This window comes from Protopterus annectens, chromosome 6.part0 (assembly GCF_019279795.1).
Source record: "Protopterus annectens isolate FY-2018-M chromosome 6.part0, PAN1.0, whole genome shotgun sequence".
Taxonomy (NCBI): Eukaryota; Metazoa; Chordata; order Ceratodontiformes; family Protopteridae; genus Protopterus; species Protopterus annectens.
Genome location: NC_056737.1, coordinates 1,485,337,852 through 1,485,353,031, shown reverse-complemented (window position 1 = coordinate 1,485,353,031; position 15,180 = coordinate 1,485,337,852). Strand labels below are relative to the sequence as shown.

Here is a 15,180-nt window from a genome sequence, read left to right as displayed (position 1 = left end):
TAGAATTGGAGGTAAAGGGGAGTAGTAGTTATGTTAAGGTCGGGTCTAGAGGTGAATGATAGTATCAGGATTATGAAGAGCAGCAAATAGTGAAGGATGAGTTGGAGCAGCAAGTAGTGAAGGAGACAATCAGTAAGCAGAGCAGCCCAGACAGAGAAGATGAAGCAGGTGAGTGGCTTCAAGCAGAGCAGGTATAGTTGTAGACCAAGGATAGAGAGAGGAAAAAAAATTGCATACTGGTCTGCTAAGGGTAGACAGTGATAGGAGTAAAGGTTAGGGGCAGTGAAGGAGAAATATAAGGAGTGATTATGCAACAGGGCAAGGGAAGAGAAGCTGGAAAGAATAGTGTAAAGAGGCAAATTAGTACAGATGGAAGGGAGGTGAGGGTAAAGTCCTGGTTAGACTGCCACCTGGTGTTCAGTGGTTGTATAACAACAGGTGACAGAGGGCAGAAAAAAACTAGTAGGGAAGGCTAAGGTAAGCAGTGAGTGAAGGAAAGAGATAGAAATACTGGACTTGGAGAGGACTCTGGCTACTAGCATTCCTGACTCAGGGGCCAAAGATAATTCAGTACAATTGCAAAATACAGCTGAGAGTAATTATCAGCAAGGGTCATGTCATAGGACGTACTTTGTAAAATACTGCACAGGCTGTAGTAAGGTATTGGGAGAGCACAGTAACTGGATCCAACTGGACACGGCTTGAAATTGTTGAGGGTATCCTTAATGGCCAGGTAAGTTCCTTAATGCAGAGCAGTGGATGGGAGGAATTCAGATAGTGGGGTCTGGGTCAGGAGCGTACAGCAGCCAAGTAAGATAGCAGATAGTAAAAAGCAAATGTTTTTCTAAGGGAAGGGAGTTAGTTGGCCAGGATTAGGAAATTTGCCCCTTTCCCCACTGTAGTGTGATGTTACAGTTGGTATATATAAGTAGGGGGATTCCCTTCCTTAGAAAAACAATGTTTGTTGAATGGTCATTCACTGGTTTGTGTTCGATGAATGGCCGTTCACTAGAATTAATTTTCGATTAATTAATATAGACCCATGTTATACATTGCATAATGCTAAGAAAGAATACCCCTACTTAGATTATAACTCAGTGGTTCAGCTAGAAAGAAATGTACAATATATCTGGATGAAGGAGATAGTATTGGGTTAAATAGGTGAAAAAAAAGTGGTCAGACAACGTAGTGTGCCTCTCTTTTACTGCCTCACAAGATGCAGAAATATGCTGTCAATCTGCCAATAACCCCTTTGTCCATGGACTCAATTGTCACTTGGATATGGTAAGTGCAATAACTGATGAGTGATCAGTAACAGGGTTATTTTTTCACAAATGATGTTCTAAGCTGTTATACTTCCACAAATGGTAGACCTTGTACAGTTCTGTGTTCCTAACAACTTTATTTTTTTTTCATGGGGAGATATTGTTGTAGAAGAAAATGATTTCCACAAGGCCCAAATATGGCCAAGTTATACTAATCTGTACATGGGTTTATTTGAGGAAAAATATCTGTGTTATTCTCAAAAATACATTACAACTACATATATTACCTCTTTCCAATCTATGATTTCACTTATGCTGAATTTGAGAATTTCTTTAAAAGGATGACTCAATATGATTTTTGCTTTTATATTTGATATTGTAGAAATGAAAACCATATTAACTATTTGGGCAACTGGTTGTATACAAAAGAACAGCATATGCTATATATTTGTAGAGCTCATCAGATCTAACACAGTGAAAGTTCTAAATCATATGGAGAAGAAGTCTATGATGACATCTTTGCTTTGTTTAGTAGAAGCATTTCAGAATAAAGAAGGCATGGAAATCAAACCAGAAGAGAACAAAAAAAAAAAACTGACAGAAAATGAAGGTGAATTGAAACCAAACGCTGACACCTAATTAACAAGTATATAGGGAATCTTCAAACTCTACATCCTATGCAATTTGGTTTTGTGAAAGGTAGATCATGCTTACTCAACCTGGTTGGCTTCTTTGAGTCAGTCACCAGAGCTGTGAATGAGGGCAAGGCAGTTCTTACAGCCTATCTCGATCTGGCCAAGGCCTTTGATACCATTCCCCACTCAGGCATTATTGATAAACTCACCAAACTAGGCATCAGCCCTTATATCACTAAGTGGGTTACAAACTGGCTCACAGATGGAACCCACTGTGCGAAAGTAGTGGACTCCAATTCAGACTGCCGACCAGTCAAAGTGTAGTCCCACAGAGGTCGGTCCTGGGTCCTCTCCTGTTTGGCATCTACTTCTCAGAAGTCCAGGCCAACACTGACAAAGTTCACAGATGACTGCAAGCTGGGAGCCATTATTAACTCCCCAAGTGATGTAGACATCCTACAGAAAGGCCTCACTGAGACCAATGACTGGTGTTGAAACCATGGCCTTAAACTTAATGCCAAAAAATGCTCCATCATCCCCTTTGTGAAAAACTCAGTTTCCACTAATTACCACATTGATGGGAGCAAACTGAACACTGAAGGCATTGCAAGAGACCTGGAGATCCACTAATTACCACATCAATGGGAGCCCACTGAACACTGAAGGCATTGCAAGAGACCTGGGGATCCACTAATTACCACATCAATGGGAGCCCACTGAACATTGAAGGTGTTACAAGAGACCTGGGGACACAGGTTGACAGCCACCTCTCCTTCAACCACCACATTGCCACTGTGGTCAGAAAGTCCTTCTATGTGGCACTTCTCATTACCAAGGGTTTTGCATCCAGGAAGAAAAAGGTCATCATCTCTCTCTCTACTCTTCTCTCATTAGACCAATCATCGAGTATAATGCCTCATTTGGCATGTACCTCACTAGACACATGCAACAGCTGGAAAGGCCACAGAAGTACCTCATGAAGAGGATCCCAGGCCTTAAACACATGCCCTACATGGACAGACTAAAAAAACTCCAGCTATTCTCTGTCTCATATTGTCTACTAAGAGGAGATCTCTGCTTGACTTACAAAGCCATGTCTGACCCAGCTCTGTTAGAAATGCTACATCTAAAGAAATCCCAATCACTCCACTCCACACGCTCCAGAGATCTCAACCTCATTACCACAATTAACAGAACATGCTGGAGGGACAGGTTCATAACCCAGAGACTACCATGCTCTGGAATAGACTTCCCATACATGTCAAGCAGAGCATCTCACTGTACCTCTTCAACAGAAATCTTGATGAGTGGATGCGAAATAGAAAGTTCACCCCAGGGATCACTCCAGTGGTTCTAGTTGATAGAGGCTCTGGGAACTAATCTTGGGCGGCATGATGCCAGGTCATTTCTATGGGTTATGCTTGTAAAGACTCCATGGCCATTAGCCTAGTATGCACCTATGAATGCATGAACCTAATAATGGTGACCCAAAATAGTTTGCTGTGTACAAAATCAATTGAAAAAGTGGGAAAATTAACAAATGTAGTTTCTGTAAGACAAAACTGGAAAGTTACATTTCTTAGTGCTGGCTGTGATGCACTCATGACTGAGCTTCTGTATAGCGAAAGACAATAATACAGCAAGATGATTGCATTAGGTATTGTACAAACACTACAAAATAGCAGTAGCTGAGAAGCACTGAAAACTTAACCACAAATCATTATCTACAATGATAAAGTTTATATCACATGGGTTCACCCATTACCAGCAGTTCAAAACATACTTGCAAGAAACCAGATATAGAAGTCAAGAAGGAAAGACAAAAGCAAAGTTGATCACTGAAATGTATACACTCAGTGACTATCATGTCTTGCTGAGACTCATGAGGAATGCATGTAGCCAAGCCAGTTTGCGCAACAAGCAGCTCCTCATTGCAGCCACAGTATGGACTCTAGGGAAAACTGTGTTAAATCAACACATTGTCAGAGTAAAGTATGGGCAACTGTTCTAAACACTGGCTGTATACAGATATCTGGTGTAGTTGTCATGCAGCCACACGCAGAGATCAATACTAATGTGTAGACTTACTGTTGTGACTCAACAGAAAAGATATGCAGAAAAATATCTTATGCATCAAAATTGAGGCTATGACTGGTGAGTGTTACATAATAAGTATTAGGGCAAGAGAAACTGACAGAAGACAAAAACATGAGCTGATGAACATAGCAGGGATATACAGTGAAGAAAGTGGTGTTTCACATACACAGATATCCATTCAAAATATCTGAATATAGACAAAGGGTGAAGCTCAGACATGATGATGGGAGATAGCAAAGTAAAATAATGCATCACCCAATACCACTCTGATATTATCACATTTTTATTTATGACTGCACTTGTACTATAACAGTAACTGTATTAAAAAACAAACAACAACCCTTAGGGGATTTGAATCCATTATCTCATTCAGGGCTACTCTTGCATACAGCAGGTGAGCTATTGCAGGAGTCATGCTGAAGGGGTCAGGCAAATGAAACAGGAAAATGTTACCCAACAGCAGAATGGAAGCAACAATTAACAGACAGACCCCCATTGCTTTCTTTAGTAAGAGTCCTTTAAATACAGCATTAACTAAATGAGCTATTACAGGAATCATACTGAAGGGATCTAGGAAACACACATCAGGGAAATGGTATGTATAGACTGAAAGGAGGCAAAAAAGTAAAATACAAAATGTAAATATGAATGAATTGGATCACCCCACTCTGTGCACTGAGAGTTTACAAAGCAGGCCATTAACAAGGTGAGCCATTGTAGTAGTCAAAAGAAAGGCATAAGCTTTACTCTATTTCATAACTGACAGCTCCCACACAATGTTTCTCACCTCATCTCTGTGATGGATGCAATCTCAGAAAATATAGGTACTATGTTATTCTTTCCAGTGGCACTTTAAGGTGTGAAACATGGCAGCCCTCCATCCCTGTGTATGCTGTAGAGAATGCATGGTTAAATATGGGATTACAGCTATCCCATCCCTAATGAACGTGATGAACTGCCCAATGATGGTGAGGTGTGTGCATAACTCTGTGTAAAAATATGCACAGTGTTTATCACATTTCCTCAACAGCACAAACTGAGTGATTCAGGAATAATAATGACATCATAATCATCATGCCCAGACAGGCAGAGAGCCTCATCACACTGAAGAAGAAGCTTTAGAGCACAGATGTTTGTCCAAGATGGTGGTTCATCCAGTTGCACTTACTGGTAGAGCCATCAACCTTCTCCACTAATTCCAATGATGACAACTGAGACATTTCCTTTGTTCTTTCTTAATTTGTTTACCTATGGGTATGTACAGCCTGGTGATAGTTTTCCACACAATGACAGCATTTCTGCTTATATATGTTATATCTATCTATCTATCTATCTATATGTATTTTATTTATTTATTTAACATTTGTTGACTGGGTTTGTCCATCTGAGCTAAAAGCCCTTTTTCAGTGGAGACCCGAGGAGAAAAGCTCAAAAAAAAACACATACTAATTTTATTACAGGAATTGATAGTATTAAAGTCTAAAAACATTTGTGATATATACATGAAGAAAAATCATTATGATATGTACAGAAAAATACATCTTTAGTAATAAGAACTGTTATAATTTAGTATATAATATGAACAAACTTCTAATAATTTAAATTACTGATAACAAGGCAAGGCAATAAAGACAGTATTACAGTGTATAGATGTATAGGCCTAAGTATTAGTTTAGAAGAGCCACAGTTTTAGACATGTAAAAGCTCTGGGAGATTCAGTAAGAGGCAATCTAGTGGGCTATAACTGTGACAGGTAGACTGCTTCAGGAGGATAAGTACAGTGGCATACACTGTGCTTTGGTATATACATACATATACATGATTTTTTGCATGTATATTCTATATACATATTTTATAGGGTTTTTTGGCCTGCATGATGTCAGCAACATTAGGCAAAGCAATTGCAATGACAGCTTCTTGTAGATAGTCCTTCACAATGGTTGAGGCAACCCCGAGCATAGTTGCTATGTACTCCATCTAAATAAGGGCATATGTCCAAGTTCAAATCACAGGTCAGAGCAGCATCCCTCTGAATCACTTGACCATCAAGTTTTGCTTCATTATTATACATGTTGTTCATTATACATTCACTAGCAAATGTCCTGGCTGATCACACTGGCATAGTGTCATTGTGTAGCTTAGTTTTATGAATTCCAGCTGCCCTGCACATGGCCGTTCAGTGCACAAATTTGCTTAACATGATGTTGCAAAGTTTTCTGACTCCACCCCAAACTGACAAAACAATAACTGTATTAACTCAATTATGTCATAGTCAAGTTCATATGCCATGCTATAAAAAATACCTTTATATCACCTTATTATCATTGATAATAATCTGAGATGTATTACATGATGCTGTAACACATTTGTTCTCAAAATACCTAAAATGCAGTACACCAAGTTCTGTTAGTAGAAACACATTAAAAATATAAATACCAGAACAATAAAACAGATCACATACCATTCTCCATGCAAAATCTTGTCTTGAATTCATGGCTCCACCAGCCTGTTAACCTAAAAATCAAAAATGTATATTACAATGTGTACACCAGCAATAAAAGAAAGAAAAAATGTCCTTAATGTAGTGCAACTTCATAAGAGTGCCATGCATAAAATGACAGGATGTAAAAAAAAATATGCTGAGAAAACATCCATTTTACAAATTATATAAAATATATTTTTTTAAATGTTAGAATATATACTCACATCATATATCTACTTATTTATCTGTATATACATATATATGGTTTATCTATTATTTGTGAAATGTAGGTGAAATCAACCTCTATATTGTTGACGCACCTTGGTCACCAATGCAGATGGTCAGTAGTTGTTTGATAATGGCTGTCTTCCAGCATTGACGAATGTGCCCTTTCCCAGAGGATTGTGTGATATTGAAGTTAATACATATAATTAGCGGGGAACGTGTGGTGGGTGCAGAAACATGTCAAACTTTGCATTTTGATAGTACTGTGTCATAAGGCTGATTAAATAAATACCACTTTATATATCTATATCTATATCTATATATCTATATATATATATATATATATATATATATATATATATATATATATATATATGTGTGTGTGTGTGTGTGTGTGTGTGTGTTGGGGGGGGGGCAATATATTAAGTTGTAAATTACTGATCCAAGATTCAGTGACAGAAAAACATTGACTCAGCATCAGTGGCAGTCAGGAATGAGGTTTGCCACAGGTCAAAACGGATAATCCTCCCTTCCTGACTGCCAATGCACAATCAATGATTTTTGGTGTGAAGCCATGGTTCACTAAATCACAATACAACACTCCAGGAACCCATATACACTATGTTATATTAACACCAAAATTCACAATTTCATAAAAATAAACATACTTTTATTGTGAAATGAAATAAAAGTCAGTGCTGCAGACTATTTTTAAACAAGTTCAGCAAAGATAACTAATTTTGTAATATGATGAAGAAAATTATACAAAGTATGTTTTTTCTTTCAAACCCATAAGTCAATAAGCAAAGAGACATAGCTTCTCACACAAAGGACAGTAATTATCTTCTTAGGCTGCGGTTAATGTACACTGGGCATAGGTGCTTCCAGCGAAGCTGTCTTCTCTCCTGCTTTCTTTGTAGGAGAATGTTCAGGTTTCCTCAAATATAATCCACACTGTTTATTCTTGTAGCAGCTTACCACCCAAAACTATTATTCCGGACACACAATTCCCTTCTGCAAGAGGCAAATATCTCTAAAATGGCAGGGCTATCTCTCTCCCTCTCTCTCTCTTATACATCACAAAATGACAAACTCGATCTACTAAAGGTCTGTTGACCCATGCAGGTATCTTCTCTTACTACTACATACTAGTAACTAATTGTTTAGAACAGTTCTATTTACTGCATGTGTTCACATTATAAAAGAAAAAACGCCTTCATATATCTATAGCTATATGCATATATATATATATATATATATATATATATATATATATGTGTGTGTGTGTGTGTGCGTGTGTGTGTGTGCGCGCGCGCGTGTGTGTGTATGTATGTATATAGGTCTACTTTAGATAAATGAAATGCCAGTCACCAGAAACCCATTTCACCGAGATGAGAAGACCGACACCACCACAACACCGATGTCCCGTAAAACCGACTATTCACTCCAAGTAAGTAACCGCTTGCCCATCTGAAACAAACATGTAAACAGAAGAAAATCAAATGCCGCCATGTGGGGGCTGCACCTCCCACCCCCCAACTAACTATATCAACTCGAAGATCGCATGACCATGGTGGTAAGGGGCAAAGTTCAACAGGATGGCTGAGTGGTTACTTACCTGGATTAAATAGTCGGTGCTCTGGGACATCGGTGTTGTGCAGTCAGTCTTCTCGTCTTGGTGAAACAGGTTTCAGGTAAGTGGAATTTTGGTCATCTAAAGTAATATATATATATATATATATATATATATATATATATATATGTATGTAGCTAGATAGACATATATAGAGAAAGAGATATATATCACTATCTTATAAAAGAACACACTACATTTAAAGCTGGATTATGCTTTTATTCTGGTTATTCCCTGTCTAAACAACTTCCAAACACAATGATTACCTCACTGCATGTGCAACTAATTTTTCCTGTTTTTTTGTCATTCCTGAAGGAAAATGTGCATTTCTCTTATGACTGTAAAATGACACTTCCCATTTCCTCAGTATTGAGTTACATTGTCTGCATGTATATGTGTGTGTGTATATATATATATATATATATATATATATATATATATATATATATACATATATCTATATATATATATATATATATATCTATATACACACTCATACACACACACACACACACACACACACACACACACACACACACACACACACACACACACACACACACACATACACACAACTTCGGGAGTCCTAATTATTAAGTAAAAGGCTTATTTAATTCAGGCATACTAGTACTAAAGCTCAAGTCAGTAAATTCAAAAGCCCAATTCTTCCCCAAGATACTGCTCAAATTCAGAGGATCACCCATAACAAAGAAATTAAGTAAAACATGAATGCTACGTGCACCAAGGATTGAAGTAAAATTAAAAATATGATATGATCCCAATGGACCATAGTCACAGGGAACACATCTTTCAAGAGGATCCTGTACTTCAAACTGCACTTTATTTATTGGTGAGCCAGAGACATCAGGGACAGGTTAAAGTCACTACATAAGGAGCCATGCATAAATAATGCAGACATCCCTTGTTGCCCACTTCAGTGATTGTTCTGCAGACTTATATGGTAGAAGGAATATTTATGTTGTTCCAGTACATTTAAGAAATACTACAAGGAACACAGTGATTCTAATATTCCTTATGTTATTTATTTAGCTAAATGTGATTTGTGCTTGACATTTAACAATGGAAAGAACAATAACTCCATCAAAAGGAATTACTAATCACATGTCTGACATCCACCTGAAAGACAGGATTAAGCCAGTTGCCAGACATACACTGAGCTGCAGGGACAATACAAAACATCTTTCACATCATCAATCAGGCCCCTAATTGCCTTTTAGAAGGCAACACAGGAGCTTTGTGTTAGAAGAGAGAACTGGAATGGGTTATATGCCTAAAAGCCTACAAAGCCCCAGAATAAAAGCTTCATGCTTCATTGGGAGCATCCTAGAACTAAGAAAGATTCAGCACAATATGTTTTACAGCAATGACCTCAAGTAAGTCCATTCACAGATATAAACTCTAAACTATGAGCTTGCTTTTGCTTTATCAATTACATTCACCATTTGAAACAGGTGTGTTTATTTAATTATTGCTAGTCTTTTTATTCTGCTCTGGTAGGTATGTATGTATTTCTGCCTTTTGGTTTTCTCATTGGAATTACTTGTGTTTTTCAATGGCTTACACGTCTGATACTTAAAGTTTAGAGATAGAAGTCTGGTCCACCTGAGTGACTGGATCCTACAATACATACAGGTGTACCAGTGTATGTATGAGTGTGTGTATGTATGAGTGTGTGTGTGTGTGGGGGGGGGGGGGGTGGCACGCATAGTAGTTTCTTATATTTATTTGTTCAATGGAAATAAACATTTAATGTGTAGCTAAAGGGAGTGTACATTTCCATTGCGCATTAAACAATAGCATAGTTAATCAATTGAGGCTTGCTGTACTTCGTATGATCCCAAAGTGTTAGGCCAGAAATCTGACAGACATTTCCCAGGGCTAGTAATCACCAACCATGACAGTTTTGTATGAAATTTCATACATTATTCTGTTTTCTGATGGATTTTACTAGTAAACCGAAAGAAAAGAGCTCTGTCATTAGTACTTATCATGGGCATTGTTAAACTATACATTAGTCTATAATTTATAAACAGTAGCTAATAACGTCTCACTGAGGAATCCCTCAGTCTCACTAACACAGATTTTATTGTAAAATGTACATTTTACTTCCAATATGCAATGACAAGAAAATGACTGCAAGTGTTTTTCCTCTTTATATATCTTTTCTTTCTTTTTTTAACAGTTAAAGATTGCTGCTCAGGTACTGAGGTTTTGGAATTTGGTGATTTGATAACTTACTCTCACTTATTCTGTACCATGCTAATAAAATTTTAATCTAATGACTCTCATTAAGCAAATGGATTATAGCAGCTTATTTTAATAGAACTTTAACTGACCTGATCCTATTTAATTAGGCAGATAATGGCACAGATGAAACTATACATTTATGGCAGATACCAGAAAAAAACAAAAAAATACCAAAGCATTATTGTTTCATAAATGATACATTTATTTCTTTTTTATGCCATGCTGGGAATTATGTGGATTTTCCATGGAACTAACAAAACTTGAAGGCAAGTGATTCGTGTTTAATCAGGCAAACTAGATCTGCTTAATCAAAGTCTGTCAGCATGAATTGATATTTTATAGAAATTTTTTCTTATTTCCACAATGTCATGGAAATAAAGTATTCAGGCAGTTGTCCTTTCTAAAATACGACATGTTGTCTTTTGATAACCACTACATAAATCAGTTGAATAACAATGTTTACCTTATTATATGGATATTTACAACAATATGATAACCTCTGTATCAGTGCACGCCAAAGTATAATTTCTTTCACAAAACATTTTTCTGTTATTATGCAGCATGTTTTAACTTTCCATATAAGAAAAGTGAAATGCTTTAGAATGGAGAACAAAAGTCATATTTATTAAACTCACACAGAAACATCTGACTAATCTAAGCTGAAGTATTTGTATTTTTTAACTTATTTTCTGGGAAAATGCTATTTGATCTATCTAATGCTTTCTTTGGTGCTCTTTTTAATTCAGAAAAATATATTCTACATTTCTTAAAAAGGCACATCATAAGGTTTTCAATGATCTGTAGCAAATTTTAGCACAGTGTGTTATGCATGTTATAACCTACTTCAGGTTTGATGTCCTATTCGTATACTCAGGGACTTGATTTATCCCACTTAAATGACACCCTTTTCTGTAATATTACTTATTCACTCATCGTACATTCCATACCTTAAATGCCTTGATAGCCATTTAATTAAATTATTAAATCAAGTCAATCAGTCAATCATTACATCAATTAATAAGGTCCTTTCTTTATGTTACTTGGCACTAATGAGTATATATCACTTTTTTTTATTACACAATGCACATTTTTTTCCAACAATTTGACTACACCAGATTTTAACCAGAGGAAGAAGCCCCAAATGATAAATTTGAAAAATATCACTTTCTGTTCCAGTAATGGCCAAAGAAAAACTTACCATGTCCAGCAGATTTTTTTTTTAGAAAAAGAAGTAAATATTTTAACGCACTGAGGGAAAACATGCTCAGAGATTAATATGCCTAGTCTGATGGAATTAGCAGTATGAATAATGGAGCAACTGAAAAACAGCAGAGTTAATTAAGGATTTTTATATCAAGAAGATGACATGTACGGATGGACTGATCCTTATCTTTAAAAAAGATAAATAAATTAAAAAGTAGTAAGGAAGGACATGCACTTTACTAGTGAGAAAACAAAGCTTGGAGACTGAGTAGTGTTGTGACCTCGTATAACCTGATTAAATACTATAAGAACCTAGATGGTGGTGAGTCAGTTTAGGTCAGTGCTGAGGATAGGAATGGATCTTGCATTACACACAGTGACAGTAGAAGCACACAATCATTAAATGAAAGGAAAGTTAAGGAAGTGTCTCTTAACTCATTAACACCTGTGATATGCGAAATGTCACACCACTTGCATCTTACACACATCTTTGCATTCAAAATCCTTTTCTGAAAAAGTCAACTTAAAAAGTGGAAGACAGACAAATCTAAATAATTTGTGAACAATAACAAATATTAAAACAATACAAATAATAATGCTATCAGTAAAAAGTGTTTTTACAGTAATAATAGTGCATTGATGTATTAATATCTCACAAACCCAGACATATATTTTTTCAATACTTTTACAAGCAAATTGTCACATCTTGGTAAATATACAACCTGGACATATAATGTTATAATACTTTTGTTAACCAGACACAACCTTTCACATGACAGGAAAAATTTCCTCTCTCAGTGCAAGCTTACAGAGATATTTATAGACATATGAAACATAATGTTAACTGTACAATTTACAAAGTACAGTTGTATTAGTTGCACTGATAACAGTAAATGTTTGTATTCTTCACTGCTGCATTAGCTTATGGGTTGTATCTTGCCTAAGATACAACAACCATCTAGCTTCCCAATGCACTATCCACCTATCACATAGTTACTCTGGCTCCCTGTAGGCTAAGCGTTTTTGGAGTGAGCAAAAAAAGAAGTCCAGGTGACTAAAATCTTCAGGACTTTCTTTCCCCTAAGTGTAAAAAGAGAACTTCATCCTGACTATATAACAACAACAATAATAAACAGCTGTAACCCTCACTAACTATATACAATAAGGGCTTGATGACTGGATACAGCTACTGCCTTAGTAAAGAAGTCAAATGTCTACTGTTATAGGTAAGTACAAGTTATACAACTGCACTATGCTCATTATACTCACTGATGCAGTAGTCTAGGGATGGGCGACCAAAGCAAAAGTTAAAGGGTCCAGGAGTCCCCAGAGAATTGTCAAAGAAAAACTTGCTCTGGACCTGGAAAAGGAATCCAGTTTGTAGTGAATACTTCTAGAATCCACATCTATCAAAATTCCATTGAGGAAGCTAAAGCCCTTGTCGAATGTACTTTATACATATCTGGAATAGTTTTGCCATAATGGGAGTAACAAAACACAACAGCCAAGGACAACCATCTAGAAATAATCTGTTTAGACACAGTTTGACCTTTCCTAGTCACAGAATAGGAAATAAATAGCTGGTAAGCTTTCCTTTAGGAATTGATTTTGTCAAGATAGCACCTAAGTTGTCTATGTACATCTAGGGTAAGAAGACTGTCTTTCCTCTTTATTTTTAGGACTTGGGCAGAAACTGTGAGATTGATGACTTGATTCAAAGTGAACTCAGAAACTACTTTAGGCATGAATGAGTGGTTAGTCCACAGAGTGACCCTATCCATAGCTTTCACTGAGTTAGAGGTAACTCAGCAGAATCAGGAACAAATCCAGAAATAATCAAGGAAAAACAGGGAAACTTTTAAAGTATTAATACTATTAAGTTGAGACATTGACAGGACAGGAAAATGTGAATTAATACACATTTTTGAGGTAAAATAAGTCCATAACGCTAATTATTGCAATCATTTATTAAGTATAATTTACCACCTTTTCTCCAAAAGTCATCCATTTTAGGAGGGATACGTGGTAAATCTGAGTCAACATCAGGAACTTTCCTGAAAATCAGGGACAACTGAGAGATATAACTCTATCCTAATGAAAAAACAAATATGGTTACCTCACCATAAGAGCTAGCAACTCAGATAATCTGCTTGCAGACACCAGAGCAACAAAAACAATGACAGTTTTCCAAGTAAAGAAATTTAAACCAGTCAAGGAGTCAGGATCACACACGAACATAGTAAATTACAACTGCATAAAAATGAGATCCTAATTGGGAGGGATCTTTCTGTGAGGAAATTTCATGTGCAAAACTTCATTTATAAACGGTTTATCAACAGAGAGAAGAAAGAGGATGATCCTTGAGCAGACATCTGGAATGGCCAGAAGCTGATGAACCCTGATAGTGGCATAACTGAGGCCCGAAGATAGTAACTCACACAAATATTTAAGTAACAGAGGTGCAAAGTCCTTGATGAGAATCTGGATATTGGCTAGCCACCAACTAACTAGAACACCTTTTCCATTTGCCAATATATAACTTTCTGGTAGTAGGATTTCTTGCCTTCTTCAGTACCTGCTGCACATCCTCGTGAAGGAGATTCATATAAAATATCAAAACTGAATCATGTAGGCTGTCAGTTGATGATGTTTGATGTCAGGGTATATCAAACTCACTTTGTGTTGTGTGAGTAGATCCAGTCTGTAAGGAAGCTTGTGGTAATTTCACTTGGCAATTCCATAAAATGGAAAAACAATTTAACCTACATCAAGTGAGTTACCACAATGATTTATAGAAATTCTTTCTGAATTTTAAGAACTACCCTGGAAATCACTGAAAGAATGGAAAACCACAAAGAAACATCACAGACAAGGGGAACAAGAGATCATCTGTTCTCCATTCTTGGTTGCCAGTCTTCCTGGAACAAAAGTTGTCTAGTTGTCTGTTCTGAAATGATGCAAATATATCTTCTTTTTTTTAAAAAAGCAGCTTTATTGAAAATATTAATATAATGAACAGATATTTTGAAAAAAATTGAACAAGTTGAATTTTTAAAGTACAATATTTAAAAATGAAAATATTAATATGATAACTATAATAGCACAAAAAAACTATATACAATGATATTCACTATATATCACACAACAAGATCAATTAAGTTAATTTTGGCAGAAGAAAAATGAAAATAAAGAATAAAAGATAAAAAAAAGATTACTGCATTAATAATTTATCAATTCTTTAACTAGTAATTCATGTATATTTTTCCACTTGTAATATAATTTTGTATTCCTTGTAGATTTAGATTTGATAGTTAACATTTCTAACTTAGATATTTCCAAGAGAAGACCTTTAAACTCTTTAAATGAGGGAAC

At 36.2% G+C, this 15,180-nt stretch overlaps 1 protein-coding gene across 2 annotated transcripts in view; it reads right to left on the bottom strand.

Annotated features, from left to right (window-relative positions):
* The window catches only part of KYNU (kynureninase), a 2,242,792-nt gene that overhangs the window by 341,934 nt on the left and 1,885,678 nt on the right, over positions 1-15,180 (bottom strand). For both annotated transcript variants that reach the window (XM_044074971.1, XM_044074972.1), the window contains one exon: positions 6,459-6,511. In XM_044074971.1, the coding sequence (XP_043930906.1) occupies positions 6,459-6,511 (53 nt within the window). The remainder of the gene's footprint in view (positions 1-6,458; positions 6,512-15,180) is intronic.